Source organism: Corapipo altera, unplaced genomic scaffold (assembly GCF_003945725.1).
Source record: "Corapipo altera isolate COAL_440 unplaced genomic scaffold, ASM394572v1 56, whole genome shotgun sequence".
In the NCBI taxonomy this organism is placed as follows: domain Eukaryota; kingdom Metazoa; phylum Chordata; class Aves; order Passeriformes; family Pipridae; genus Corapipo; species Corapipo altera.
In genome coordinates this window covers 3,249,765-3,276,871 of record NW_020884896.1, presented here as the reverse complement: position 1 = coordinate 3,276,871, position 27,107 = coordinate 3,249,765, and the positions used below count along the sequence as shown (strand labels likewise).

General features: G+C 36.3%; 1 protein-coding gene across 2 annotated transcripts in view; it reads left to right on the top strand.

The window, feature by feature from the left end:
- The window catches only part of MARCH5 (membrane associated ring-CH-type finger 5), a 28,606-nt gene extending 1,499 nt beyond the window's left edge, over positions 1-27,107 (top strand). Inside the window, exons 2-6 of one of the 2 annotated variants that reach the window (XM_027648318.1) lie at positions 14,427-14,629; positions 19,675-19,805; positions 22,944-23,127; positions 23,536-23,702; positions 24,842-27,107. In XM_027648318.1, the coding sequence (XP_027504119.1) occupies positions 14,427-14,629; positions 19,675-19,805; positions 22,944-23,127; positions 23,536-23,702; positions 24,842-24,958 (802 nt within the window). In that variant the 3' untranslated portion in view covers positions 24,959-27,107. The remainder of the gene's footprint in view (positions 1-14,426; positions 14,630-19,674; positions 19,806-22,943; positions 23,128-23,535; positions 23,703-24,841) is intronic. The other variant, XM_027648319.1, reaches the window with a different exon arrangement.

The window sequence follows — 27,107 nt, the reverse complement described above, 5'->3', positions numbered from 1 at the left end:
TTGTAGTTCTGTAATATATAATATTTAGTGGTTTTGAGTTCTAGGAACCTGTGATATTCTCAGCAGATGCTTTACTGCTGTTATATCATACCATGAAGTCCTAGTTCACCCTGTTGGGAAGTGGTTGAAAGGTGGTGTGTATCATCTGTGTTGTGACCAACTGTTAGGTTAAACAGTTAATTTAAAAAAAGGAAATTAGTTAACTAGTGGCCAAACCAGTTTACTGTTCATCAATTGCCTGTAATAGAGATGTGGGGTTTGACGTACACGTAACATTCTTGTATCCTTTCAAGTTTGTGCAATTGTAATTTGTATCTCTGGCCCTTTTTTAAGATTTTTTCCAGTATACTTGAAGTAGCTTGATATCTAAAACAATTGAAAGTGTCCCTGACTTTCTTAATAACAAGGGCAGCAGGAAAAAATTTGAAGTACCTAAGTAGAGTAAAAGGAGGTATGAAGAGAAGCTGAAGCTTTTGTGTAAGAATTCATTGGGCTTAGTGTAGAAAACTTTAGAAACAGGAGTGTGAAAAGTGAGAAGTGGTAATGGTAAGAAGGAGCCAAGTATTAAGGATTTGAATTTAATTCAGGGTGTAGCACAATACTAATAAAAGGATTTTGGAGTAACCAAGACCTCAAAATGCAGTCAGTGTAAATAATTTTTTGTTTTATGTTGGGTTTACGGAGTGGGGTTACATTCAAAGAAACCAATTTTTATTCATCAGATACTTCTGAAGGTCATACATAACTGCTTTCATGTTGTTTGTAGTGATAGACCCTCAGTATTTTGCCTTGTGGGACATAACCCTTGGATAAATTATCTGTAGGGATTCTGAGGCATGGAAATGCCTCTTCTATCCTGTCATCTTTTTTGCTCATGAAGACAGTTGTTTTTGTGATTAAGAGGCAAAAATACATGTACAAAAGCTTAAGAGTAACTGTTAATGCATTATACCTTAACACAAAGTGCATACTTTTAAATGAAATTCAGATCTCTTAGTGAAGGATGCAGAAAATAGCTTTCCAGTAAGATGACTTTCATTTGAGTTCTAATAGTTAAGGAGGAGAAAAAGGAGGGTTTTTTCTCTGTTTCCACTACCTAGATCACCACTGAGTGGTGATGTGCTGTTGTAGCAGGAGTAAGGTGTTGCTGTGGATCAGAATGTATGCACTTTGTATACAAGGGTCAGAGCTCTCAGAGCAAGTTCTTAGTTCTGTATTTCTGAGAGAGGACAGTTGGCTTCTTCTCTGTACTCTTATATTCTACACCTATGTGATTATTGGTTTTTTTCCTTAATACAGCAATTTGGATTTCTCCAGTGTAAGGACTGTCTTGGTAGCATCTCAACATCATTGCCTGGGATTTGTCCATCTTTGATGTATTTTGTGCTCCATCCTTTATTTTCCTTACATAATTTCAGTTTGGAAGCAAACCATACATTTATAACAAAGAAGGTGTTAAGATGTAAGGAGTTTGTTCCTCAAAATTTCTAGCTAAGGATTTTATGCCTGGCTGAAGGATTGGCTACAACATAAATAAAAGAAGCAGGATTGTGAAGTAACACTACATTGTGGAGTTGTCTCATCTGCAGCATTTAGGAAACTAATCCATGTGATTATCATGATCTTTTCTAGCCTCAAAATTGGAATTTCCATCCCCCTTGTAATTTTTTTCTTGTTGTTCAGGTTTAAATAACAGTTCCAGATAATAGTCTTAAAACATGTTCCTTTTCTGCAAGAACTCTTATCAATCTATGGTAAAGGGCCATGTTCCTAAACTAATGTCTACACTTAAAGGCAGGGGTTAGTGGTCTGTTTAAATGCTAAGATTTTATTATTATTATATTATTTTTAATCCCTTTATTCATGTTGATTTAATGTATAAATTACAGAATTATAGTAATTTTCATTAAAACTTGAAATTATGTGGCAGTGTTTTTTATATGCTGTTAATGTGAGCTGTAATGCTAAAATGTACTCATATATTTAAGCTTTATTCTCTTGACTTCAGTTGAATTGTGTGTGGATTGCTCTTGCAATTGCTTATGCTAAGGCTTCAGAATGCTGGCATTTTGTTTTTTAAAGCATGTTCTGTGGTAGTGATTTGTGGTACTTCCTATACTATCTACATTAATAAAGACAACTGCTTCTCTCTTCCCATGTATTTGCCAGCTGGTCAGAACATGGGCACCATTGCCTTCTGTTATTTCAGTATTCAAATATGTTAGTTAAAGTGTGATAAACAATCTGTTGAAGGCTTGTGCAGGTACCTGCTGAAGAATCAGTGTAGTGGTAATTTTAGCATGGTTTAATTTTTGAATTAGCATGCTTTGTTTTGTGGGTGGATGGTAGTTGGTTCAGTTGTGGTCAATATGCACCCTCCTTGATAAAAACGAGCAATATGGTACAACTTTTGTTATCTACCCTTGCCATTCCTTTTTGAAAGGAGACAGCAGAGTTGAAATTGCAGGTTGACTTTAAAAGCAATTAAACAATAAAATGCAGAATTGTAGTTTGCTTAAGAAATTACTTATACTATCAAGAGAGGAATACTGTTGCGATTAAATTTTCTCTTTGGCAGAGCACTGATTTATCAGAAAAATGCTAGCAATTATAGTTCAAAAGTGGCAAAATAGTAAATTCATGGGTTTTTTATTTCAGTTTTCTAAATTGTCATCTGATTCAATGCTAATTTTTTCACAAGAAAAAAGCATATGGAGTAGTTTTGTACATCATTTTCAATTGTTACTTTCACTGCAGGTAGCATTTGAGGTGGTGTTTGTGTTGGTATGAATCTTTTCCTTCCCTCTTTGAAAGGGCAAGCACTGACTTAGTTTTACTGTCACCATTAACTGTTGATACTTTAGTAACTTAATACACAGGTTTGGCTTAAAACCTTAATGCTACAGCCTAGACAATGTAATTAGTGCAGTGTGGTCCTTGATTAAAGACCTTTATTCTGAACTTCTTAAACTTGTACTGGGTGTTGTGCACTGTGAGTTGTCTCCCTGACTGAAGTTGACACATCAGTAACTCTTTGTAGGAGAGGAGTTCAACCAGATAAGATGGGCAGAGTAATAAAGAATAAAAAACACAAAGCAGGATTTATGTAGTATTTTCACTTTTCATAAAAATGCCATCTCTGCAGTTTGTTTTGCTTACACTGATTAAGCACATCTCTCTTCATTGTCCTACCTGAAGGAATTGTTTTCTTTCTACACAACACAATTAAACTCTTTTTTTGAGAGAGGATTTTCCCTGACTTCTGGTCAAAGCCTATCAACATCTAGAAGTACCTGGCTTTCTGTTGTTCCTCCAGAGTAGTTTGTGCATGCTTAGAAGGAAGGGGATATAAGAATAAAGAATGGACTGTGCTGGTTAATCTCTACCGGAAAGGAAATGAGGTGTTTGTTTTTCCCTGTCTTTACCCCAACTGATTGCAAGCTGATACTGATGCAGGATGGAAAAAGCAAAATCACCTTGGAGAGTGGGTTTGGAGAATGAAAGTTTGAAACAATGATAACTTTGTAGTAGCTTGGCTTTTGCATTAGTGCTTCATCCCAGGTACATTCCTTACTATTTCACTTCTCTTTATGCTGAAGGTTTTACGTAGATTGAGTTCTTCCTGTGTCTTACCAGTAAAGATGGTTAGTGAAGACTTAATGCAGACCTGTAGAGTGCCTTTTGCCCATCTGAAATATAAAGGTGTCAGCATGTTATTTATAAACCATCTTAACCTTTTGCATGTCATCTTATAGGTGTTATATTTCCATCTTTGATGTCTGGTTTGATATGCTTAGGAACAAACGTACATGTTTTAATTGCTGCTTCACAATTAACTTCTACCTGCAGACAGTAAGTAATTATTCTTCCTATTTAAGTGTGGGGAAACTCCTGAGAGACTAGTTATAATTTTTTGTTCTAAAGTCTCGGTATTCCTTGTATTATCAAGGCATTCAAATAATATTATCAGTTGTTGTATCAGCTTCATCTAAAAAAGCTATACAAAACCTTGTTCATTGATCTCTTCCACATAAAAGTGCTCACACCTCTGCCATAGTGCTTAACTGGGATGGTTTCCTTTGGCATGGTGTCTTAAAGTGCTCACTGAAGTTAAAACTTTTGACAGTTAATGCAAATGTATGATGCAAATAAATATATTTATAATAATTTACAGAGAAATACCAAAAAGTTCAGATTTCAATTTTGGAACATCTTTTTAAGTAATACTTAAAGTGGTAATGAATATGCCAACTGTTTAGGACTTGTTTGTTTGGTGTTTTCTGACATCTGAACCTGCTTAAGGCCTTACTGAACTGTAGAGTGGGTGGAAAGTTCCTAGGGTGAAAGTAACAGCTTTTAGATGCATCTCTTTCTTCCTCTCTGCACAGAATAGGTCAAGTACTATCTTGTTATAGGATGTAATACCTACCTTTATCAAAAGAGTGCATGACTTGCTCATGTTTTTACTGGCATTTGTAGTTTACCACACTTTGCAAATTCATCTTCAGTGCAGAAGAATAAGATCCAATCTGAAGTGGTTAAAGCAAACTGCTTCTGGCTAATGTTTCTAAATGAAATTGTTGAGATTACATAAGATAGTCAAGGGGCTGGAGCACATGACTTACTAGGAAAAGCTAGAGGGAACTGTGCCTGCTTACTTAGCCTGAAGAAGGGATGGCTTGGGGAGACCTAATAACCTAATACCTACCAAGGAGGTTGTTCAGAAGACTGTCTGTCTGTGGAGGTGAAATGAGAACAACTAAATTTGAACAGAGAAAGTTTTGGCAGTTGAGGATGGGAGCTGGTGCAGTTGAACTTGGGAACAGTTTGCCCAGTGCAGATATGGATCTCTGTCCGTTGGGCTTTTTCAAGGCCCAGCTGGAGAAAGCTCTGGCTGCGTGGTCTGAATTCAGTGTTCCTTCTGCCTTGGGCAGGAGGTCTGACAGGACCTCCTGTGGTCCCTTCCAACCAGTAATTCTACAATGTCAGGTCTAGATGCAACCCCAGTTTAAATAGGAAGACAGCACAGTATTAGGGTTCTGTTTGCACTGCATGACATGAGCATACTGAGCTGGAGGTGCTGATACAGGAGGTACAGTCCACCAACACCTTCTAGCAAATCTACATGTAGCCTTTTTTTAGCACCTGCTCTGAAATCTGTACCTAAAAGTTAAGATGACTTCTTGTCTGCTTGGACTGGGATCTTGTTTTTTCCTTTTCTCTAAGATTTTTTGCTCCTGTTACTTTAATGGTAATATGAGTGCTTTCTGTCAGTAGTTTTCTAATGTTCAGTGAAAGTGCTTATGCTCAGGATTTTTGTGTCAGTGATTCTGGGGGAAGGATTATACACCTCCTGCCTAACACTAATATAGGATAAGAAAAATTCCAATCAAAATCTGCACTTTTAAATGCTAGTTAGAAAAATGTTGCACTGAAGTCGTATTGAATCTGGGACCAGCAGTTCATTTGTTTCTACATTAAAATAAAAATTAAACTGGCCTGCTATATAACAGTTTCCCTATAATAAGTAAATACCTACTGATTTAAGGGCCAACCATGGAATCTTGATACATGCTTATGTTTGGAAGCAACTCTCACAGAAACAAACTTTTTGGATAAGTGTTGTTCCTAGATTTTCAGGTGATTGCTGTTGAGAATTATGAACTATTTTAGTGGTTTTAGTTTATATATCTGCCTGTTTTAAATTCCAGCATCTCTTTTCAAACCTATGACACATATCTGCCTGTTTCTCCCTGTGGCTGTGCAGCTCTTTTTCAAGGTGTACATGATAAAAGAAAATACAGTGTGAAGGTAGTGAATAATAGTTGTCATGGACAAGAGGGGCTGGCATTCAGTGATTTATTTTGTCTATATATAGTAGTTATTCCTTCACCATCTTTCTAGAAAAAGGACAAGATCCTTTATTTATTAAGGTTGTCTTTACTTACCTTCCTATCTTTCCTCATTTGCTTCTTCTGTGTGCCTCCTCCTGGCATCTGAATACTTTAGTTTAAAAGTGGATATTTTTTACTGGACTAAATGTGCCAGCATAAGTTAGCCTTCTATGAAGGATATAATTACAAAAGGCCATGTGCTGAGTGCTTGTGACTGTTCTACTGGTGACTCATGCAGTCAATTCTACAGAGTGTTGAGGGGAGTTACTCAATGTTATCGTTAGATATCTTGGAGCTTTGTTCACATTTATTCAAAGTAAAGACAAATTTTCCATGTCTGCCACATTTGATTGTTGTTTTTTGTTGTTCTTGAGGTATTAATGTCCCAAGAATATATTTTCTTGGCATGTTAAGTTTTTTGGTAAAATTTAGGTCAGAAATTGTTCAGATTTTATTATTAGGGTGATACAAGATGACTGATTTCAGTAGAGCATTTTGGTTTGTTCTCTTATACTGTAATTATCTGGTAAAAAATAGAAAATACAAACTGAGAATAATTTGAGTAATAGTGTCTGTTATATAAACTCTTGAGTTAAAAGCAATTTGCTTGCTTTGGAGTCTTCTGACCACTTTTTGCAGCTTTAGGGCTATACTTTGTTTTTTCTTCTTTTTTTTTTTTGAAAGAACATAACAGAAAAATTGCTTAACTTGTGTGGTCACTTTAACCATGAAACTCTAGGAATACATGGGAAAAAAAATCAAACTTTTATTTCACAGTTAACCTTCCCTAAAAATGGAATGTAAAGTGAGTAGCCATGTTTGGTTTTTGAAGGATAAGGTCTGTGCTAATGTGTTTGCTCTGTAACTAAAGTTACTGTGCCTAGAGATTAATTTGTACTTCTGCATTACCTGTGTGACACTGGAAAAAGGCTTCAGGAGACTGAGCTCACATGAAACAGACTGTGAGTAGAATAGAACATAACTTTGCATTTCTTATCTTTTGCTTATCACAGCACCAGCTTAATGTCAAGATGGTTACGGCTTTAGACAGGTCATAGTTGGTCTATTCTGTATGTGGGTCAGTCCTGGTATTTGTAGATCTGTCATCTACTCTGTGCACACACAACCAATACCAATATTGGTATTTTTCTTATGCAACTCTCTTCCTCTTTCCCCCAGTGCAAAGTAACGTTTAATAGAAACTACGTATTTTTGTTTTCATTTTGAGACTGGTCTTCTTGAACATGCTTAGCAGCTTTTCTTTCTTCAGCCAGTGTAAATAGTAGTATATGAATTTCAGGTAATTAAGCCTCTTACTACTTCAGTTATACCTTGACATTTTGCTGCTTTGCAGTTAGAGAAGATAAGACTTCAGGGAACTTCTTTTGGTTTTCATTTTCCTCATCAGGTGGCACTTTCAGACATACTGCTGTACAATGTTGTGAATATTAGAGGCAGCTAATAAATAAAGTCACATTCAAGGAAGTAACTTTAAATAGCCTCTAAAATATAATTTGCTAGTTGCTTCCTATCTCTGTTACTTCCTATGTTTGTGATTATTGACAGATTTGTCAAACAATGCATGAGAAAATGTTTCCCTGTATAGTAAGCTATCTGCATTATAAAAAATCCATTAAATTTCTAAGGCATTAACTTAATGCTATAAGAATTCTTCAGTGTTTGCTATGTATGTAAATACTTGACTACTTGTTCAGCTTTTCTGTTCCTGTTGTTCAAAGCACGTTTCAGGTCTGGAAGTAAATTGTTTTGTGTGGGTGTATGGGGTTCTTTGTAATAAGGTGCTTAATGTATCAGTAATAGTTTTACCTGATTTGTCCTTTGCACACTTCTGGGGCCCTGTTTTCCCTCCCTCCCTTAAAAAATAAAACAAATGTAACAGCAAAGTTCATTGTATAGTTAAAGGCTGATAGCAAGGCCACTGAGCCTTGGTGACTTCTCAGCTTTTCCTTTTGAAAAAGAGTATGGTAATATTAAAGCCTTTAAGATAAATGAATTTTGAAGTCTTTGCAGAAGGGATATGTCTGAATAACTGGTTTCAGAAGTTTAATTTGTCCAGAATGAAAGCTAATTTTTTTACTGACAGTCTAGATTGGCTTTGGCAAATTAGAGACTAAAACCTAACGAGATAGAATAAGAAATGCACTCCCCCAGATTTAGCTAAGTTGTGTAGAAGCAAAGAACACAAAAGCCTTGTAAGGCCCAATTTTAACATAATAGGTGGTGGCTGGCAGTCCAAGGTTTAATTTTATCCACAAGCTGAAAAGCTGCGAGCAGGATTCTGTTAACTGTCCTTTACTCATCTCTGCCTTTATAGTGTGATTAACTCAAGTATTTCCCCTTGATTTGAGCTAAAATTGAGAATATATAAAGAAGTTCAAATTGAACTTCTGATAATCACTGGGTCTTTCTGATGCACTTCCTAATTAATTATTCTATGTTTTAATGTGTTTGCTTGTTGGACTTCAGTTATCCATGGGCTTTTATTAAAAGCTTTTTAAAATTAGCTTAAACCATGCCACCTTGAGGTCAGAGGAAATCAGAGCCTGTATATGGATACCACTTGTATGGCCATGTGTTCACACCATTAGCTTGATATTCTCTGTTTAAGCTTTCCCTGCTGCTTTTAATGAAAGCACTACTTCTGTAGTAAAGTCTAGTTACTGTTGTGTCTAGATGCTTATCAATGCCTCCTTTACACAGCATTACACTCTATCTTTGATGACTAGACAGAGCAGAATTGGGTATTAGGTCAGATGACTTTCAGGACTTCCTTTGAGGATTTTAGACTTTGTTTCAAGGTGACAGCATCTTTTCTAGTTGAATGATACAGGCTGGCTTATGGCTGCTATGCTATGCTGCTTTAAAAGGATCCACGGAAGTCCTGATGGAGCATCCAAGGCTACTATTTCTGCACTGGTATCTCTTTTCCTCACTCACTCTGTGTTGTGTTTTTTTCCCCTTAGGTTAATGTAAGGGTTTTTTGAGGTTGATAGGCACATCTTGGCTTGAAGATAAAAGTATTTTCCACTGTGTATAATGGCCAGGAAAATACTGGGGAAAGAGCAGTGTTCTGTCTGTAATCCTGCGAGTCCATCTCTTCTGGCACTTCATCTCCTCTGTGAAGCATGACATAAGCTAACATTTCTTGGGTTAATGGTATTCCCCTCTTTGTAGCCTTTATAAGGGATTTGTAGGCTAGGCTTGCAGTCTGTTGTGACCAGGCAGTGCTCCTTTAGCACAAGAATCTTATTGCTGCTGGTTCCTTCACATGCAGGGGAAGGAAATGCTCAGCAGTAGCATTTGCAGTGTGGTGTTTCTCCTGCTTTTTTTCAGACAAATTTGCTGTCCCCAAACTAAAATTCCAGCCAGCTCCAAAGCAGTGTGATGCTACTAGGTCACTCCATTTGTCTGACATCCTAGTCTTTCCACTTAAACATGATCTTACTGTACTTAGAGTGTAGTTGGCAGGTTTAGTGTAATCTTATCAGTATTTGTCATCAAGATATTTTATCTGTTGGTATAGACTGTGCATAAAAAGTTGTTATAGAAGATAATGAAAAATTGCCTCTTCCAAACAGCAGATTTGTGGTCATCCCTTAGCAGAGTGCCTTTTTATTGGAGTGCCAGTTATTGGAATGCTTTCAGTCATTTCTTCCAAGATAAGTTTTCACCCCTCACTGTGTGGGCTCTCTGTGCTATTGTAACTGTCAGTTACGTTTCAGCATTTTCACTTTCTTCCTTTTGGATGTGAAATTCAATTGCAATAAGTTACTCAGACACTAATTGCTTAGCAGAACAAGGATGCTTTACTCTGACAGCAAGATATCAGCAAATTCCTGCCGCTTTAAGGGAAAGCAATGTGCTTTAGGATGTGGGAGAAATGCAGAAAATTTCTGTTTTTGTGAAGGACCTATAATGAGAGTGAAAATGCTTTTTAGTTCTAGAGTATGTCCTGCATGTTCAAATTTGCATTTCCTGTGGTAAGGGTTATGTCCTGCTAAAAGTCTTGCAAGAATTTTCTTTTCTGAGGAGTTTTCTGGCTTTGCTTACCATTCATACTTGTGTGCCATTGAACATCAGGGGAAAAGGTACAAAACATTTTGCATTCTCACTTGCAGTAGTGAATATTTGAAACCAACCTATAAGGCAGCTGTGCTGTGCCAGTCTCACAAATCATCTTCCATTAAGTGTTGTGGACACAAGGATATCTGCTGGGGTTGTGGGGCTTTAGAAATTTCTGCAAATCTTTTACTAGTGCATATATGGAATCAATATACTGCTTTTAAATTACTTTTTTGTATTGCTTTACACAGTCATGCCTGCTTGAAAACAAAGCTGTTTTATGATGAATTCAGCTCTCACAAATTGAGGCAGATTTGATTTAAGTTATGTGAATGAGATCCTGTCTTCCATCCCATCTAAGACTGGTTTTGGAAAAAAAGTAACCTTTAGGAGGAGTATAGCTTAATAGAAAGGAAAGCAGTCTGCCTCTAGGTATGACTGTTGAAACTGGAGGATTGATGTGTGGGAGCTGTAGCTCCAATCAGGTATCAGAGAGAGTGGCCTCCTTACCTGGTAAGAAACTTGTGGTTTGGAAAAGCCTGTTTTTAGGTAGGCTTTGGCTTTTTAGATTAGTCATATAACATTTGGAGTATAGGATGCCTAGTCTTCAGTACAAGTTTCTCTCCATCTGCTTTGCTCTTAACATATGCAGTGTCCCAAAAAGGGTGTATCTTTGCTAGAGAAAAAACCAGATGCAATAAATGCATTATTCTTGGAGTGAGAATAGAATTGTTGAGACCGGAGAGCTTTAGCTGCTGGGCAGTGGAATTTAGAAGGCATTTGTAACCTTATATTCAAAGCTGAAATGGTGATATTGGCCTCGGTTTTGCTTATGTTTGGGGTTTGTTCTGGTGTTTTGGTTTGGTTTTTGTTTGTTTGTTTTTGTGGGAGGTTTTTTGTTGGTTTTTTTTTTGGTTTTGGGGGAGGCGCTTTTTTTTTTTTTGAGCCAAGGAAGTGTGGAAAAATATATTAGTGTTATTGATTTGGCTCTGTAGAAAGTCATCAAGGAAAAAGGCTTGAGTTTCTATCAGAAACAATGCTTTGTTCCACCTTTTCAGCCCTTTCTATTTCAGGTTATCTGAGTAGCAACCTGATTCAGTGGTAAGAATCAAGGTCATATTTTATTCAGTACAAGAAAATGGAAAATCTGGCAAGAGCCAAGATACTTGTTTTGAAATGGTTTTATTTAGCCCTTTCTGCTACAGCTGCTGTCAATGGAAAGAGATAAAGCTGATGACAGAGTACAGGGAATTTACTGTTCATTATTCATGACTTGCTAAAAGTTCAAGTCTGTAAAGGATTTTGTTATTCTTTTCATAGGTCTTTCAGATTTTCAGATATAATTGGCTGCAAGAAATTGGATGAAGCAATTAAAGAAAAGATGTATGTTTTTCTTGACTTACTAACCTTGAGAGAAAACTTGAGAACAGAATTTAATCCACAGAATATTCATGGACAAGTTCACTAGTTAAAATTGCAGTGTAGCAAGATTATGTTCATGCTTAAATCTGTCATTATTGGAATAAACTCTAGACTTGTGTTTTGGGCTGGCATCCTCAGATGTAACTAGCTCTGTTGTGAAGCCTTTAGTTTATAAATAAAAATCTGAGTTACAAAATTAAAGCAGTTGTAGACCTAAATAGGATGTGGAATGAATGAGTGGAGATTTACCTTTAATGCAGAAAAACCTCTGCTGAAAAGGAACAATTATCAGCAGTGTTGTGATGTCTTATTTGTTCTTAAAGTAAATTTGAGGGTTCTTGATGTAAATAAAAATGAATAAACATTTCATCTAGATTCTTCCTAACTTGTGGCTTGGCTGTCTTTCCTCCTCCTGCTTAGGAAGGTTGATGTGTCCTTTCATTTGGGACTGCAGGAGGTGCATACTGGGAGCACGAAGGTGAAAAGAGGGGTGGTGCTACAGGAGTACATAACATGACACTTCTGATTTAAACCAATGTGGGGAAGGAAAAGTCAGGAAGAAGCCAAGTCAGTCTTTGATTTTTACCTTCCCATTAAGACAAATGGAAGAAACCACAGCTCTGATTCAAGGTGTCAGTTCTTTGGCTGAAGGGTCTTGGCTGCAAACTGAGGCAGTTCTAGTTTTAGAGCACCACAGTTTGACTTTACATCTGTACCTGCTGTAATGTATTCTGTACTTACAACTGGACACGTGGACATGACAGGTTCATTTTACATATTGTTCAGTTTTACATTGCTTTTTCTGCAGTCTTCCCTGGAATCTGAATCCCAAATTGTGTTCCCTTTTACAAGTATGTCAGTAATAAGTTGCTACAGGCTGCCTTCTGCTCGTACACACAACGTAGTTTCAACGTACTTCCACCACTATAGATCAAAAAAAAGATTGAGTGCTTTAAAAGAATGTCTTTCAAATATTTTACAGGCACAGTTATTTTTACAAACAAAACATGGTTATTCTTTGTAAAGAAACATTTTCAGTTTACAAATAAAATGCTACCCAAAATAGCGAGGAAGGTGTTAGACAATATTTTTCATTTCTTCAAGTTGGAGCCCAACAACATGAAACTTCCCACGGTAGAGTCCCCCCTCTTTTTCCTCATAGAGTCGAAAACAAAAACAAAACCCACAACCTGTTTAAAACTGACCTTTCAAAGGAATTACTCAGGTTTTGTTGCTTTGAAAGTGGCTGTAGTGGCCCGTGCTGTGCATATAATTCCCTTCTAAATGTTTTTTGGTGAGCTTAGTTAGTTACAAGCATTGTTTCTTTTTTTTTGAATGGGTGCAGCAGAAAGGCCTCCACTACATATATGCTCGAGTATAAACTTGTGAATTTCTGACAACTGTTTCGGACTGGTTTCAACAAGAGAGAATATGACAATCTGGCAAAATTATTAGAGTTGGAGGGGACTTCTAAACTGTAATTTCTCCTCCCCAGGTGCTAACATAGGTTAGAGATGGGATACAGAATGGGCAGACTGAAACAAAAAAGTATGAGGGGGAGAAGGAATAAAGGTGGATTAGTGATTAAGGAGCTGAAACAAGAAAAAATGAGATGGAGGAGTTTAAAAGGCTAGCAAGAAGGTTTTTTTACTGACAAGGAATGCTGGGGGGGGGGGAGAGGAAAAGCATTATAAACCACCATAACATCTTGGCATAGAAACCACTGTCACAATTCTCAAATAGTAAAGATGTTTTGTTTACTAATGCCAGAGCATTTCTCAGCTTCTTCCTGTCTCAGTTACTGTCTGTCACTGGTTACACATAAGAAGCATCTTAGCTCTTCATCTTAATATTGTTACTGGAGTTTTTAAGAGAAAAAACTCCATCAAAATAGTGATGCAAAACTTCACATAGTGCAATGTCTGATTAGATTGTGTCTTGGTAGCTAAATTATAGGGATGATGTTGCTGTGCTGTTTTTTAAAGGTTTAACTATGATTGCAATGGCTTGTGTAAAATATTTTTTTAAAATATCAAAACAGATATCTATATTTATATATATACACTTATCTTTGTAGTAAGATCCTTATTTTGATAGATTCTGGTTTATTATATAAATTTCAATTTCTTCAGTATGGGAATTAGTAAATTATTTCACAGTGAAAACTATTGGGTCAACATGTCTGATATTTTCCTAGGTTAGATTGATATTTTACTTTCTCTTGCAAGTTGTAAGGTGTCCAAGGGTCAGGCCTAATCATCAGATCAGATATCTGGGAGGTGTTGGGTTATGTGCTCACTTCAGGTCAGGTCATATAGCCTGTCAGTCTTGTGTTTTCTCCTTAGAGAATTATTATGTTTGAATTTTACATGTCCACATAATTCTTCAGTGCAGAAATTTCCTTCTTTAGCGGTACAGTAGTATTCTTGAATTACTTTGCAACCTGATCTATATTATACAAAATCGATTTGTTTCGACAAAGTACTTTTTCTTTCCAAAGAAAGGAAATTAATTTAATACAATTACTTACAGTTTGTTTTGTGACACATTGTATCATTTGTTTCGTTTTATAATTTCGGTGGATTGGAGTTAGTTTTCCAAGTCACAGACTACAGTATTGATGTTACGTTTTTAAAAATAAAAAAAACTTACCAAATGTCTGCTGTAGAAGGAGATGGTAATACGCTAAAAAATATATGGATTTTTCGTATGTTGAATTATTCAAAGGTTGGACTACAGTCTCAGTGCTTTTTAATCATAAATTAGCTAAAAGTTAAATTAATAATTCAGGTTGTATTAAAAGCAGTTATTTAGCTATCCGAAATATTACGTTTATTATGTTGTTTTTCATGGGAAAACTGTGGTACAAAATACTCACATTTTTGGTGATTTAGAATGAGGTAACAAGCATCCTCTCCTCTACTTGCACATTTTCTAAAGCCACCTGCTTTCACATGTGAATGTTTGAGTATGGAAAAGTAGCAAAAAATATCTTTTTTTTTTTTTTTTTCCTTCCTATAATTTCAGGAGCTGCTGGGTTTGTTTTGCTACCGACGAGGACGATCGGACAGCGGAGTGGGTGAGACCTTGCAGGTGCAGGGGCTCCACAAAATGGGTTCACCAGACGTGTCTGCAGCGCTGGGTGGATGAGAAGCAAAGAGGAAACAGTACTGCTAGAGTTGCTTGTCCTCAGTGCAATGCAGAATATTTAATAGTATTTCCAAAGCTAGGTAAGATATGTATCACTGAAATTCTTGTTTCTTTATTTGTTCTTGCTTTCTTTTTTTTTCCTTTCTTGTGCTTGGAGCATCAGTTCTGTTGAAAACTTGTCTATTCCCTTTTCCAGACAGAAAGAAATAACTTTATATTTTGCTCACATCCTATTTGATGGCTTAGTTTAAATACCTTCTAAAAATTTTGAATGTGTTTGATAAATCTTGTGATTGACCTGTAATTATTTCATGGCTAATGGGATTATTTTTCAAGTTGAGCAGAGGGTGAATTCTTTCAGCAGTTGCCACACAGCACATAAACACATCCCTTTTTTTGACTCAGCTTGCAGAGAAACTTATCAGAGGAAATTAAGAGGAAAGAACCTTACTAAGCAGCGTGTGGTATTACCCAAAAAACATACTTTCACTTTGTTTGGGAGGTATTTCTGAGTCACCACTGCCCTGTAATAGAGGCAGAACATCTGTGGTTGCTGGGCACTGCTTTAGCTCTCTTTGTCAAGGTGAAAGAAAAAGGTTGGATGTGGTCTTCCAGAGTCTACTTACTTGAGTAGCCAGGTAGGACACTGCATGGTGTGTTGCATGTTATTAAATTAGCAGTGGTTGCTGTTAGTCCAGCCCTTATTTGCCCATATGTTCTATGGGATATATTAAGTAAAGCAAGAAAATGAAATGTTGCCATGGAAACTTAAATTTTGTTTAAAAGTAAAACTGCTTGTTAAAGAAATGCTGATGTAGCAAGTGAGTGCAGGTATTTAGAGGATTTTAAAGATCTTTTAAAGGACCTTTTTTTGTAATGAAACAGCTGAAAATAAGTCAGGTCTTTGGGACAGAACCTCTTTCCTATTGGTACAAGAGCTGACAAAATTAGGTGTCAAGGGAGTTTTACGAGTGATAATGTTTATTTCCATGATAGAACACTGAGTATTGGGAAAGAAAATACAGACTAGTGTATTGTTGATATTCAAGAAAACATAAACCAGCATGAAGCTTACTACCAAGTTATTTGTGTATTGACCACAATTCAGCTTTGCTGTAAAGATAAGGGAAATCTCCATCATAAAGAAGGCATCAAGTGATAAAATTTAGCATTGGCTTTGGGAAGAAAACTAGTGTGATATCTGGACAGAGGATGTACCACAAAACTTGAAGCTGTTTAAAATTCTTATTTGTATCTTGAATGATGAAATTGTAATGTGAACTGCATTTGCATTTTATTGGGAAAAAGGGGAAGCAACTGTAGTTTGGACAGGATACATGCACATAAACAACAGGCATTTTAATATGTTCTTGAAATTTGTGGCATAGTGTATTTGAAACCTAAAATTACTAAATTCTAACATTTCTGCTTTCTGAAGGTGACCTAAAATTCTTGCATGAGATTTTTCAGCTCTTGCATGCAGGTATGCAAGAACCTTTTTATGTATTTGATGTATTTTCCTTCACAATACCATCTTTTTCCATTTTAAGAGATACGAGCATAAAATTCAGACTTGTATGAGAGTACAGAAGACATCAGTAGTAGAGCAGGGAGATGAATCTGGGTCCATGCAACATCAATCATGAGCTTGAAGAGCCTTAAACAAGTGAGACAGTCTTGCCTTTTTGTAGGTCTTTCTAATAACCCAAAGCTGTTCTCTCACAATTCAACTGTAAGTCAGGCAAGGTCACAGCAGGCAGAGTTGGACAGTAGGATGTTTTCAAGCAGTCTTGTTTCTTTCTCCTGCAGCAGGTAACTTTGAAGTCAGTACTGGTCATAGCGTACAGGAATCTAAAATTACTTGAGCAGGGAAGAAGTAACAAGTTTCCCTGAGGCATTACAATTCAAAAACTTATTTACATTAAGACTTCTCTAATGTGCTGCTGGAAACTTCTTTCTAAAAACAAATTTCTGTGAAAGGGCACTCCTTAACACAACTTTTAATTTATGTTTATAGTTTGGAAGTAATATCAGTTTGAGGAGACATCCATTTATATCTTTATAAGTAACAGTGGGTATCTTTTTATATATTTACCAATTCTCAACAACCACTCCCATGGCATATCTTTACATTATAATTCCATTTCAAATTTGATAGTGCCTATCAGTTTTGGTGATTGGTAGCAATTATGTTCTTGCTAGCTGTTTTCCTCTCTTCTGAGAACTTTTACTAAATAGAAAAATGTTATTGCCACTTTGAAAGTAACTGAAGTATCTCTTAGATAATTATTTCACTTTATTGAACAGAAAACAGACTTTGGCAGAAAAAATTCTGTTAAAGCATGACAAATTTTGCAAAATGAAAAATATTTTCATTTTTATTTCCTTCTTTAATTTGTATATCAGTGATATTTATTTTCCTGCTTTTTCCTTAATACCATCTTAAAAGAAACAGATTTGTCCTCCTTTCTCACTACTGCCTTCCTAAGGGACTAGTTAAAAGATTGTTTCAGTAATTTTTTTCCTAGTGTTCTATAGCCAGTTCTGTAACTAGCTTCTCTTAATGATTAGTATCACTAGGTGTGATTTGTTAATATTTGAAGTGTTATAAGGGAAGCTTCACTGCTTTTTGAGTCTCTTGTCTTCAAACAAATACAAGTTTTCAAAATTATGCAACTAAACAACTTTTTCAGTGACTGTGGGAAACAGTCAAGATGTGTCAATTTTTGTGCATTTAGTACTTGCAGTTACGACCTTGTTGCTACTTCAAGCACATTGATAGACATCCCAGCGCTTTCTTAAGTCTGTCCTGGAAAGTTAAACACAACTGTTAAGAGCTGAACTGCTTGTTCCAGTTCTTTGTATTTTAAACAATGTTCCTTCTTCACAAGCCTTTTAATTTTGGTACTAATCAACAATATGATGCTCAGCTCGAGAACAAATTTAACTCTATAGTTACACTGTTTGTGGACTAATTGACATCAGTTGGTGTATTTGAAGCAGGATACTGGTGAGGTGTTCAGTGTCTTACAAACCACATAGGAACATGCTTCCTGCCCTTAAAATGAGAGCTTTTTACTAAAGACTGCACGCTGCACTGGAAAACACACACAAAGGGAAACAATTTGAAGTACATGAGTAGTAAATTAAGAACTCAAGGCTCCAGCAGAGCTCAAGTAGAGAGTACATTAAGCAATATTCTGCCCAAGTTGTTAGGACTGCCCACTAGTCTGTGCATAACTGCAATATTTACAATGACTTGTGTCAAAACTGCACATAAATTGCAACTCTTCAGTATGATATTCACACACGTACACAGGAACAGGGAAAAAAAGTTAGTCCTTCTACAAGGTCTCTGTACAAACAGTGTGTAAAATCCTACCCTGTTTAAAAAAAAAAAGGAAAAAACCCATCACAAAACATGTATTTGAGAGTGCTTTACGAGAATACCAATGCTGATAAAACATGACAACAGATGAATTCAATTAGATGTTCCTGTTGCTTTTTTTCACTTACTGACTTGAACTGAGTAGAACTGGTTGTTTTGAAATCATTCACACTAGAGCTGTGCTTTTAAAAAGAGGAACCAACGAAGTCATGAAACAGGAGTCACAATTTTGTCACTGTGGCTCATGGAAACACGTTTTCTGCAAATATCTGATGTGAATTTCAAATCTTGTTTGAATGTTTAAATGCACAGCTTTTAATTCATTTAGTGTAAATATGATAGTTCAGACACAAATTTTGGGGAAGGGGGTGTTAAATTATCGCCACCCTAAAAACTAAGAAAATAAGATTGTGATGTACTATGAATATTCGAGGTGAGAATTGAACTGCAAGGGATTTTTGGAGAATGCCAAATACAATACCTTTTACCTTTGGAAAGGTAAAAAATAAAAAACCCTATGGCACCTAATCTTAATTCTGTGCAAGGTCAGAACAAGTTTTGATTTGTTGAAGGTCAGGAGGAAAATGGCAGTGAACTTGGGACCAGCCTGGCAGTTCATCTAGCAGAAGTTCTGTACATCTAGTCTATCCAGACTTCAGAAAGTCATTTCATGCCACTGGTCAAGAGATCATTTTTCCCCCACCCTCCAAAAAAAAAGAGATTAGTGAAAAAATTACAGGCTAGAGTGGGTAAACCTCGATGAGAGACACAGAGGATTAGTAAGTTGAAGAATGCCTGTAGGCTGGTTTTGAGCATAACTTTTGAGCATAACTGAATTTGGTAGGAAAAAGTAGGAGGAAGCTAACAGGAACTGTTCTGCATTTGAGCTGGGGGAGGACAGTCTGTATGTAGAATTTGTTGACAAATACAAAAGTAATGTGGAATGTGATCATGGTGATGATGTTTTTCACTTCCATACATACATCTCAGTGTTCTGGCTTTTGCTTGACTGGTGCTGTTGCAGTCCCTCAAAGAAAACATGCAAGCATTGCCCTTGTTTGCCTCACCAGAGGTGGTCAGGGTAATGTCTTGCTCTCTCTAAGTCTGGAAAGTGCAGTTGTCCATAGACAGAACAATGAAACTATTCATGCATTGTTGTCAAAGGCACTAAATAAACACTGGAGAAAAAAATACTCCTATTCAGGTTGAGAGGTGGTCCTCTAAAAATACTGAATGCAGTCTCTACCAGTAGAGTCTTTCTTCCTGACTGTGCTGCTACTTACTGTATAGCAGGATAGTTTAATGACAGAATTTTCAGGTGAAGCTGTCAAAGATAAGTACATGAAGTACATTACTACTTATTGGTATTTTTTCCTTTTGAAACCTAAGTGTCTAACAAATAAAAAAGCCACTAAGCCTAAAGTGCTTTCCACAACAGAACTATTCTGATTCAACACAAAGGAAGCTTGTCAACTATAGTGGGTAAATTAGTGCTCTAACCACTGTATCAATCTCTTGGAAAGATGTTGCAGTACATTAAATAGTATTTAGTTACAAGTTAGGCTTAATAGCTTTTTAATTATATATATCCTCATTTAAACAGCACATGTGGTATGTCAGACATGTATTTTGCCCAGTTTTTTCTTTCTTATCAGTGATAGACATCGAGACCTTTCTTCAGGATGCTTTTATGTGTATCTATATCTATCTTGAAACCTTACTTTTCCTTTATCATAGGTCCAGTTGTTTACGTTTTGGATCTTGCAGATCGACTGATCTCAAAGGCATGTCCCTTTGCTGCAGCTGGAATAATGGTGGGCTCTATATACTGGACAGCTGTTACGTACGGAGCTGTGACAGTGATGCAGGTACACACGTATTCCCTCTCCTTACCAGCTTTGAAAGCAGGTCTTCTAAAGAAAAAGTCTATTAGGATTCCTTTTTTCCTTGGCTTAAAGCATATTTCAGCTGCTTTCATTGTAGTTAACAAGTGAATTCCAGATGGGCGCATAGAAAGCTTTTCACTTTTAACTGGTCACACAGACTTGGCTTGGTATAAAGCCAAGTCTGCCTGTTCAAACATGGTTCAGTCTGCAACCAACAAAATTCACTGCTGCTCTAGCTGGCTGCCTGTTGTATGGCAGGCTGGTGAACCCAAGTCTGTTCTCATAGAAAAAGTACCATTACTGCCTAGATATTACTAATGGGCAAATCTTCAGAAAGGACAAGAGATTCATCTTTTTCTCTTAGCTGGAGAAAAACTTTGCCGGTAACATTCAAAGGGTTGAAACATGGTGAAATTTTTTTTTTTTTGCGTAATGTGATTTTTTTTTTTAAAATTATACAAAGGAAAATGCGTCCTCTGAATGATGCAGTTCATTCATAAACAAGAAATGCAAAACACTGCAAATTAATAGTATGCTCTTTTAATTACTTCAGACTGTATGATTAGTTGAAAGGGGAAAAAATACTTTCCTTCTGTTCTTGTGAACTTGCTATTTAAATATAAAAATAATGTTGATAGGTAGTAGACTATTAACTACAGAAAGGCTTGTTCACAGCTGTCCTAGTTCAGCCACAAGACAAGAGTTTTCATAGATTGTACAACTAGAAGGATCTTTGTTACTGTTGTAGTTGTTGATTCCTATATCAAGTCCTTAACCTGTCTTGCCTGAAAGCATAAAAATATTTCTGATGCCAATTCAGTTGTACGCCAGCAAATATTCCTCTACACAGTTCTCATTTTAAATGTACAACCTGGTCCTTCTCCACCTAAGTCATCTGGCACTAGTTGTTCCTGAACTGTGTGGTACCTGCCCTGCAGTTCTGCAGATGGCTCCATCTCAAGATCGTGCGCTGTTTGGGTTCAGTTTGTGTGTGATCTTGTAGCAGAAATGAAGTGGAGCCCAAATGAGTTGTTGCAGTCCCCCTGGTACCAGTGTGGCCAGGGTCAAGCAGGTGCATAAGAGATGTTTAATGACTTTGAATACCACCTCCATTCCAGTGGATGAGCCTCTGTATTACAGAAGGGTACACTTAGGAATTTTCTCATTGGATATTTTGCTCTTGTGGCTCCTACAGGAACATTACAACCATCTGTAATACTATAACCAGACTTTTGAAATGCACTAGTCCTCTTCTCCTTGCTCATTGAGACCTTTTCTGTAGGAAAATATATGACCTTTTTTAGCTGCCCTAGAATTACATAACAAAGTGGAAAGATAAATGCTTCTTTCTGTAGTTGTTTTGCTTTTGAAATGAGGATCTGTCTAAACATTAGTTTAGGCAGCTGGTCAAATCCAGATATGAAGAATTAGCTGTTTACTTGATTTAATGTTTTGATTGTATGGGTGACGCCCTTGGCAAGACAATTTATTAAGGTGGTAATAGAGGGAAACTCTTCCACCCCTTTTGCCACCCCAACTTTGCTGGATTTAATACAGCTTGTCTCCTGATGCATTTCAGACTCCTTCAGCTGAATGGCTGGGGAGAAGCACAAAAGCTATTTTTAAAGGTTAAGAAAATTAAATACAGAATTGACATTGTGACTCCAGTAGTAGCTAAGTCAGTAACAAATCATATAGGGTTACTGAAAGCAGAGAAATATAGTAATCTAAAGCAGAAGAGACAAGATACTGAGGCTTTTTTAGATGGACAAGGAGTCTAAGGAGAAAAAGGATAGTGTCAGACTTCATGGTTTGGGTGGAAGATATGGAAGAAGCTGGAAGACAGATGCTGAATATTTTTTTCAGGGATAATCTTTTGGCAGCAACAGTATTGGTTATGCCTATTTTTAGAGGCTGTGGTAGATAACATAACTTCCTGTTCTAGAAGCATAAAATGGAATGGTTTTCAAAGTGTGTCTAAAAAAATACAGTTTGAAAGTACTGGGGTACATTACCCTGGTTTCTTCCCTATGCCCTACCTACTCCAGAAGTATCAGTTTTGCTGTTTTCTTTTTTTTAAAATTTTTGCTATTGTTGTGTGTTCTTATCACCTAATTCTTAGTTTTGTGCAAGTGAAGACTTGATAGCTTGTGGTATTTGTGGAAAAACGAAAAGTCAGTGAAAGTGCATCAGGAAATTTGCTGCCTGACAAACATAATAATTATTTTAATGTTTCTAGTCTTCCTGGATTCTTATGGAGAGAGTCATGAAAGAGCCTGTTCTTCACAGAAGGACTTCAAGGACTTTGTTACCAATTCTTAAATTGAGACAACTCTAGAGGATATCTACCACTTGCATGTTTTTTATGTCCTCAGCCCCATTAGATTTATTCAAAATTAAAACTATGTACTTTTTAGGAAACATAAGGCACTGTTTTGTTACAGTTTTAATCCATACATTTTATAAACTGCAAAGACTGATTAATATTTTTGTGTGCCAGTGGAAAGGTTCAGACACAGCAGTAAGGATTGTCTTTTAAAATCATAGCATTAATCACATTTGAAAATAAAGTACACATGAAGATATGCTATTTCCACTACAGTTGAAAATAATGTACATCTTCCTGCACTGTCTAGAGAAGCAACAGTTTAATACTGTGATCTCTATTGCACAAGGGATTCCTAAATAACATGAAATTTTTATTACAACATCGTGAGATACTTGCTATCAATTTATCCTTTGAACAGTAGTATCTAATCAATTTCTGAGTGTAGAATTAATTTTTGTAAAACTGTAAATGCTTCAATGCATTTTGGAAAGCCTGCTATATTAATGCTTCAGACATTTAGGGGTTTTACCTACACAGAAACACGTGAAACTTCTCTTGGGATGGGAAGGAATTGTGTTACAGCTCTCTCTAAGATTAATGATTTGCAAGCTAGAGCTGGTACCTCACCTGCATTACACTTCATAAGCAACCAAGAGAAAACAGAGTAAATTAGGTAAAACCATATTCCTTTTTTCTTAAAAAGGAAGCTCCGAACAAACTCGAGTCTTTAAGTTATATTTTGTTCAGTTGTGGCCTCTGTTATGTTTGCCAACCATATGTGTATTTTCCAGGTTGTGGGTCACAAAGAAGGTCTTGATGTGATGGAGAGAGCTGATCCTTTATTTCTTCTGATTGGCCTTCCCACTATCCCAGTCATGCTAATATTGGGCAAGATGATCCGCTGGGAGGACTACGTGCTCAGACTGTGGCGCAAATACTCCAATAAGCTACAAATTTTGAACAGCATATTTCCAGGTAATGTGATAAATTTGAAGGAAAATACCAAGATCGAATTTCTGCCTTTAGGAGATGGGGATAGGCAAGTAGTGTTTGCCATTCTTAAGCAGAGGTGATTAACACCATCCTTCTCTTTCATGTTCTTTCTATTTAGATTGTGTTTGTATAGTACCTAGGGAGAAAGGTGGGCCAAGAGGAGCAGGAGCATGGTTTCAGTTAAGGCCTTAGTAACAAAACAAGCTGCTAAAAATCATGTCTTACTTGAAAGTAAAAATTAATACAGTCATTCAATGGAAACAGAATATTCACTGAGAAGAGGGATTGGGCCATAGATTTGTAATGGAGTGGAGGGTGGGCATTACTGTGCTGTGTTTATTTTGAGGCAGTGGCTGTGTAATCTTTCTTTCCCCACTTTTATCCCTTTAGGCATTGGATGTCCTGTTCCTCGAATTCCAGCAGAGGCGAACCCTTTGGCAGATCATGTCTCTGCTACACGTATTCTCTGTGGAGCTCTAGTTTTCCCTACTATTGCCACAATAGTTGGCAAGCTGATGTTCAGCAGTGTTAACTCAAATTTACAAAGGACAATCTTGGTAAGATTCAGTATTGTTTGTTTCATAAATTATTATAATTTGGGAATATGAAGTGTTGTGGGGGAAGGAGGAAATGTAAAAAGGAACATGAATTGACCTAGAATTTTAAGAGTGGCATTTGATTAAGGGAAGGGGTTTTTTAAGGTTGCCTGTCTTGGTAACCATGTGGGTGAAAGACTTTGTCCATATGACTGAAACTAATGTCAGTTCAAGACAAGGCTGAAACTTGTATCTGGTACTGTACTAGCCAAACTTTAGCAGTAACCTTAGCCAGCATCTTCTAAGAACAATCTCTGCAAGGGAAGACTAAGGTTTATATTATAAACTTTTTCATATAAACTTTTGTTTACTAATTTTGAGAGAAATTCTTCATTTCTTATTTTAATAAGGAGAGAAAAACTAACTCTGCATAGAAGTTGAGTGGAAGGGGAGTGACAAAGAGAGGAGATGATCTCTTCCTTTGTGAATAATCTCTCTGGTTGCAGCCTTGCAAGGGGAGTTTGGTAATATGGTGTCCCAGGTCATCTGACTGTCACTTCAGCCCCTGTTTACAATTCCTATGTATTTATGCCCCTCTCTTCCATATGGAAGAAACAGTGATGTTACAAACATTCACGCAGACTAAAGGCTTCTTGGTGTCTCATTTTGAAGGCTTGAGATAAACATATTATAAAGCTTTCCAGAGGGAAATACAAAAATAGGTTTTATTTCACTTCACTTTTGGCAAGTGGTGTTTTTCACAGTCTGGTTATGGAATAGTTTATTATTCCTTGTGCCACGTATAGTATATATACAGAGAAGGAAGGTAAGCAGATACATATCTGCATTTTCTTTGTTCTTGAAATAAGATGTATTTTGATTTTGGTTTTTTTTTAAGAATATTTGTCAGACTTCCAAGCAAATAAAAGCTCTTATAGAGTCAGTGTGTAATCCCTTTAAGTAATATTAACCTCTGTAATAGTGCATTGTGACAGAAAAGTTTGAGGTATTTGTTTGGAATTGTCCTAATTAGGTAATCTTCAAAAGAAAATGCCATATGTTTGAAAACAAATCTTCTTTGACTGGAAATTTTTAAGAAGAACATTTGCAATGGTATGTCACTGAACTGTGCAGGTTTTCAAAATATCTTTTTATTTCAGGGTGGAATTGCTTTTGTTGCTATAAAAGGAGCTTTTAAGGTTTACTTCAAGCAGCAGCAATATTTGCGCCAAGCTCACCGCAAAATTTTAAATTATCCTGAGCAAGAAGGAGCGTAAGGCTGTGACCTCCAGATGTCATACAGTCTCACCTAACAGGTTTCCATGTTGTATTGGTTCCTTTGTTATTGCACAGTAGTGGAAAATTGTGATAAGTTGCTGCTCTTCTTTTTTTTTTTTCTTTAAATACAATAAAGCACTGTCTTGTGGCAGGGTAAATCCTTTCAGCAACCACTGAACCTAAGAATGTGACTTGGCTTTCATTATTTTTGAGTATTTCTGTAGGACAACAGGCTTCTGAATTATTTTCTTTGAGCCAATGTACTGAATGGAAAAAAAAAAAAGCATTAACTACAGAACATTTTAAATGTTGTTAATGTAGGCTTTATCCAAATGCCTTTTCCATAGGTGTTGTCATACCCACGCTGTCATCCAGTCCAGCATTTCACACAATGAAGGGAAATTGTTTTAGAAAGGAAGTGTGAGTCATTGCCAAGGAGAAGTAATTGTAGGACATCAGTCAGTAAACATTTCCTTGGGTTTTGCTGGTATCAAACCGGGAGTGCGAAATACTCAAATGACAGAGAAAGCAGAAGATAGATCTCCCTCTACAGGACTTGTATGTCAGCTTGAACCACCTAAGTACTAGGTGTTAAAATTAGCATGCCTTTCAGGTGACTGTTTTATTACTGATAATTTTCAGTGTCCTGTTGTATCTTCTGCAGTGCCTGGTGTCATTTTCTCATGGCTTTACTGGTTTGTAACTGGTGCTGGATAGCATTTTTTTTCCTCCACAGTAAAATAATGGGGGAAGTAAATTGCAGTTGCTTAGTTTGTAGTTAAATATTAGAACACTTGTTTAGTTTCCATGTCCTTTTGATTGTGTAAATATCCATACAAGTACCAAGAGCAGTAGAAATGTGGGGAAAAAACACTGAACACTAAAGCTACGCTTTAACTGACAGAGTAGGGCATCCTTCTGAATTTCCAGACCTGAGTGTGTGACTCAGCTCTGTTCAGGACTGGGCTCTCCTGCCCTAGAGGAAGGGCTGGCTGGAAGGGTGTGACACTACACGTAGAGTGTCATCTGAGCATCATGCTGGCAGCATAGATGCTCTTAAGGTAACTTGACTCCATTTTGTAAAGGACTAAAGGATAAATCTTGAATGTGTAATGAAGTTTTTTTATCCAGTAAGCTTTACTGTTCCAATATGTCTAAGGTAGTCAGCTGAGAGAGACATTAGCACTTCAGTTATTTGATGTGTTTATAAACTTAATTTCAACAGAAATTGTTTTGTGAAGTTAAATTTTGACAAACATAATACAGCCATTTAATATTCATACCAGACCTAATCTAGATTTAGTACTTCATATTCTTTCTTAACAAGAGTTTCTTTGTTTTTCTCCAGGTTTTTCTTTTCCTTGTTCATATTAGTATGTCAAATGCATGGAGAAGGGTTTAAAAAAATCTTCTAGTGGAATTATTCATAAATAAATATTTCTTTTCACCAGAAATGAAGTAAATGCAGAATTGACTTCATATTTGACTGCAATAATGTATGTTAAGAGAAATTCAAAATAAGGTACCTTTTCTATAGTATGTTTATCTTAATTACCAAGATGTAATATTTTAGAATTGTACAAAAGTGTATATAAAGGCCAATTAGTATTCAAAAACTATACAGGTATTGAGAATTATACATTCAATCAATATCAAATACAGTTGAGTTTCTTGCAGTAATGGAAGAATTACTATAATCTTGTAAGTCTGCTGATTATATTTGTCTTAGTGGGCTCACTTTTATATAAAACTCTTAAATTGAGTAGCGGCCTCTGAAAGTTGCTGCTTTCTGTAAGATAGTCTTGAAACAATATTATATGTATTTCTTACAGAATTCCTCGTTTCAAGAAAACAGCTTTTCCGTGGTCTTCACTGTATATATTTCCAAACAATTTATTACTGTTTTTTAAAAGTTTGAAGAATTGAATGATGCAAATTAGCGGGTTTGAAACTTGTTCCATGGGAAAGCTCATTGTCTCCTCTGGAAGTTAAAGCTATTGTAAAAATACAATTATAAAAATACTGTATGGACTGTAAGATGATTTCACATGAGCAGTAGAAGGTCATTACTCTGTAAATCTTGTTTTTAAGTATTGAAAATTATAGTTATGTTGAATTAGGTTGAATAAATATTTTTTACACTCCCTA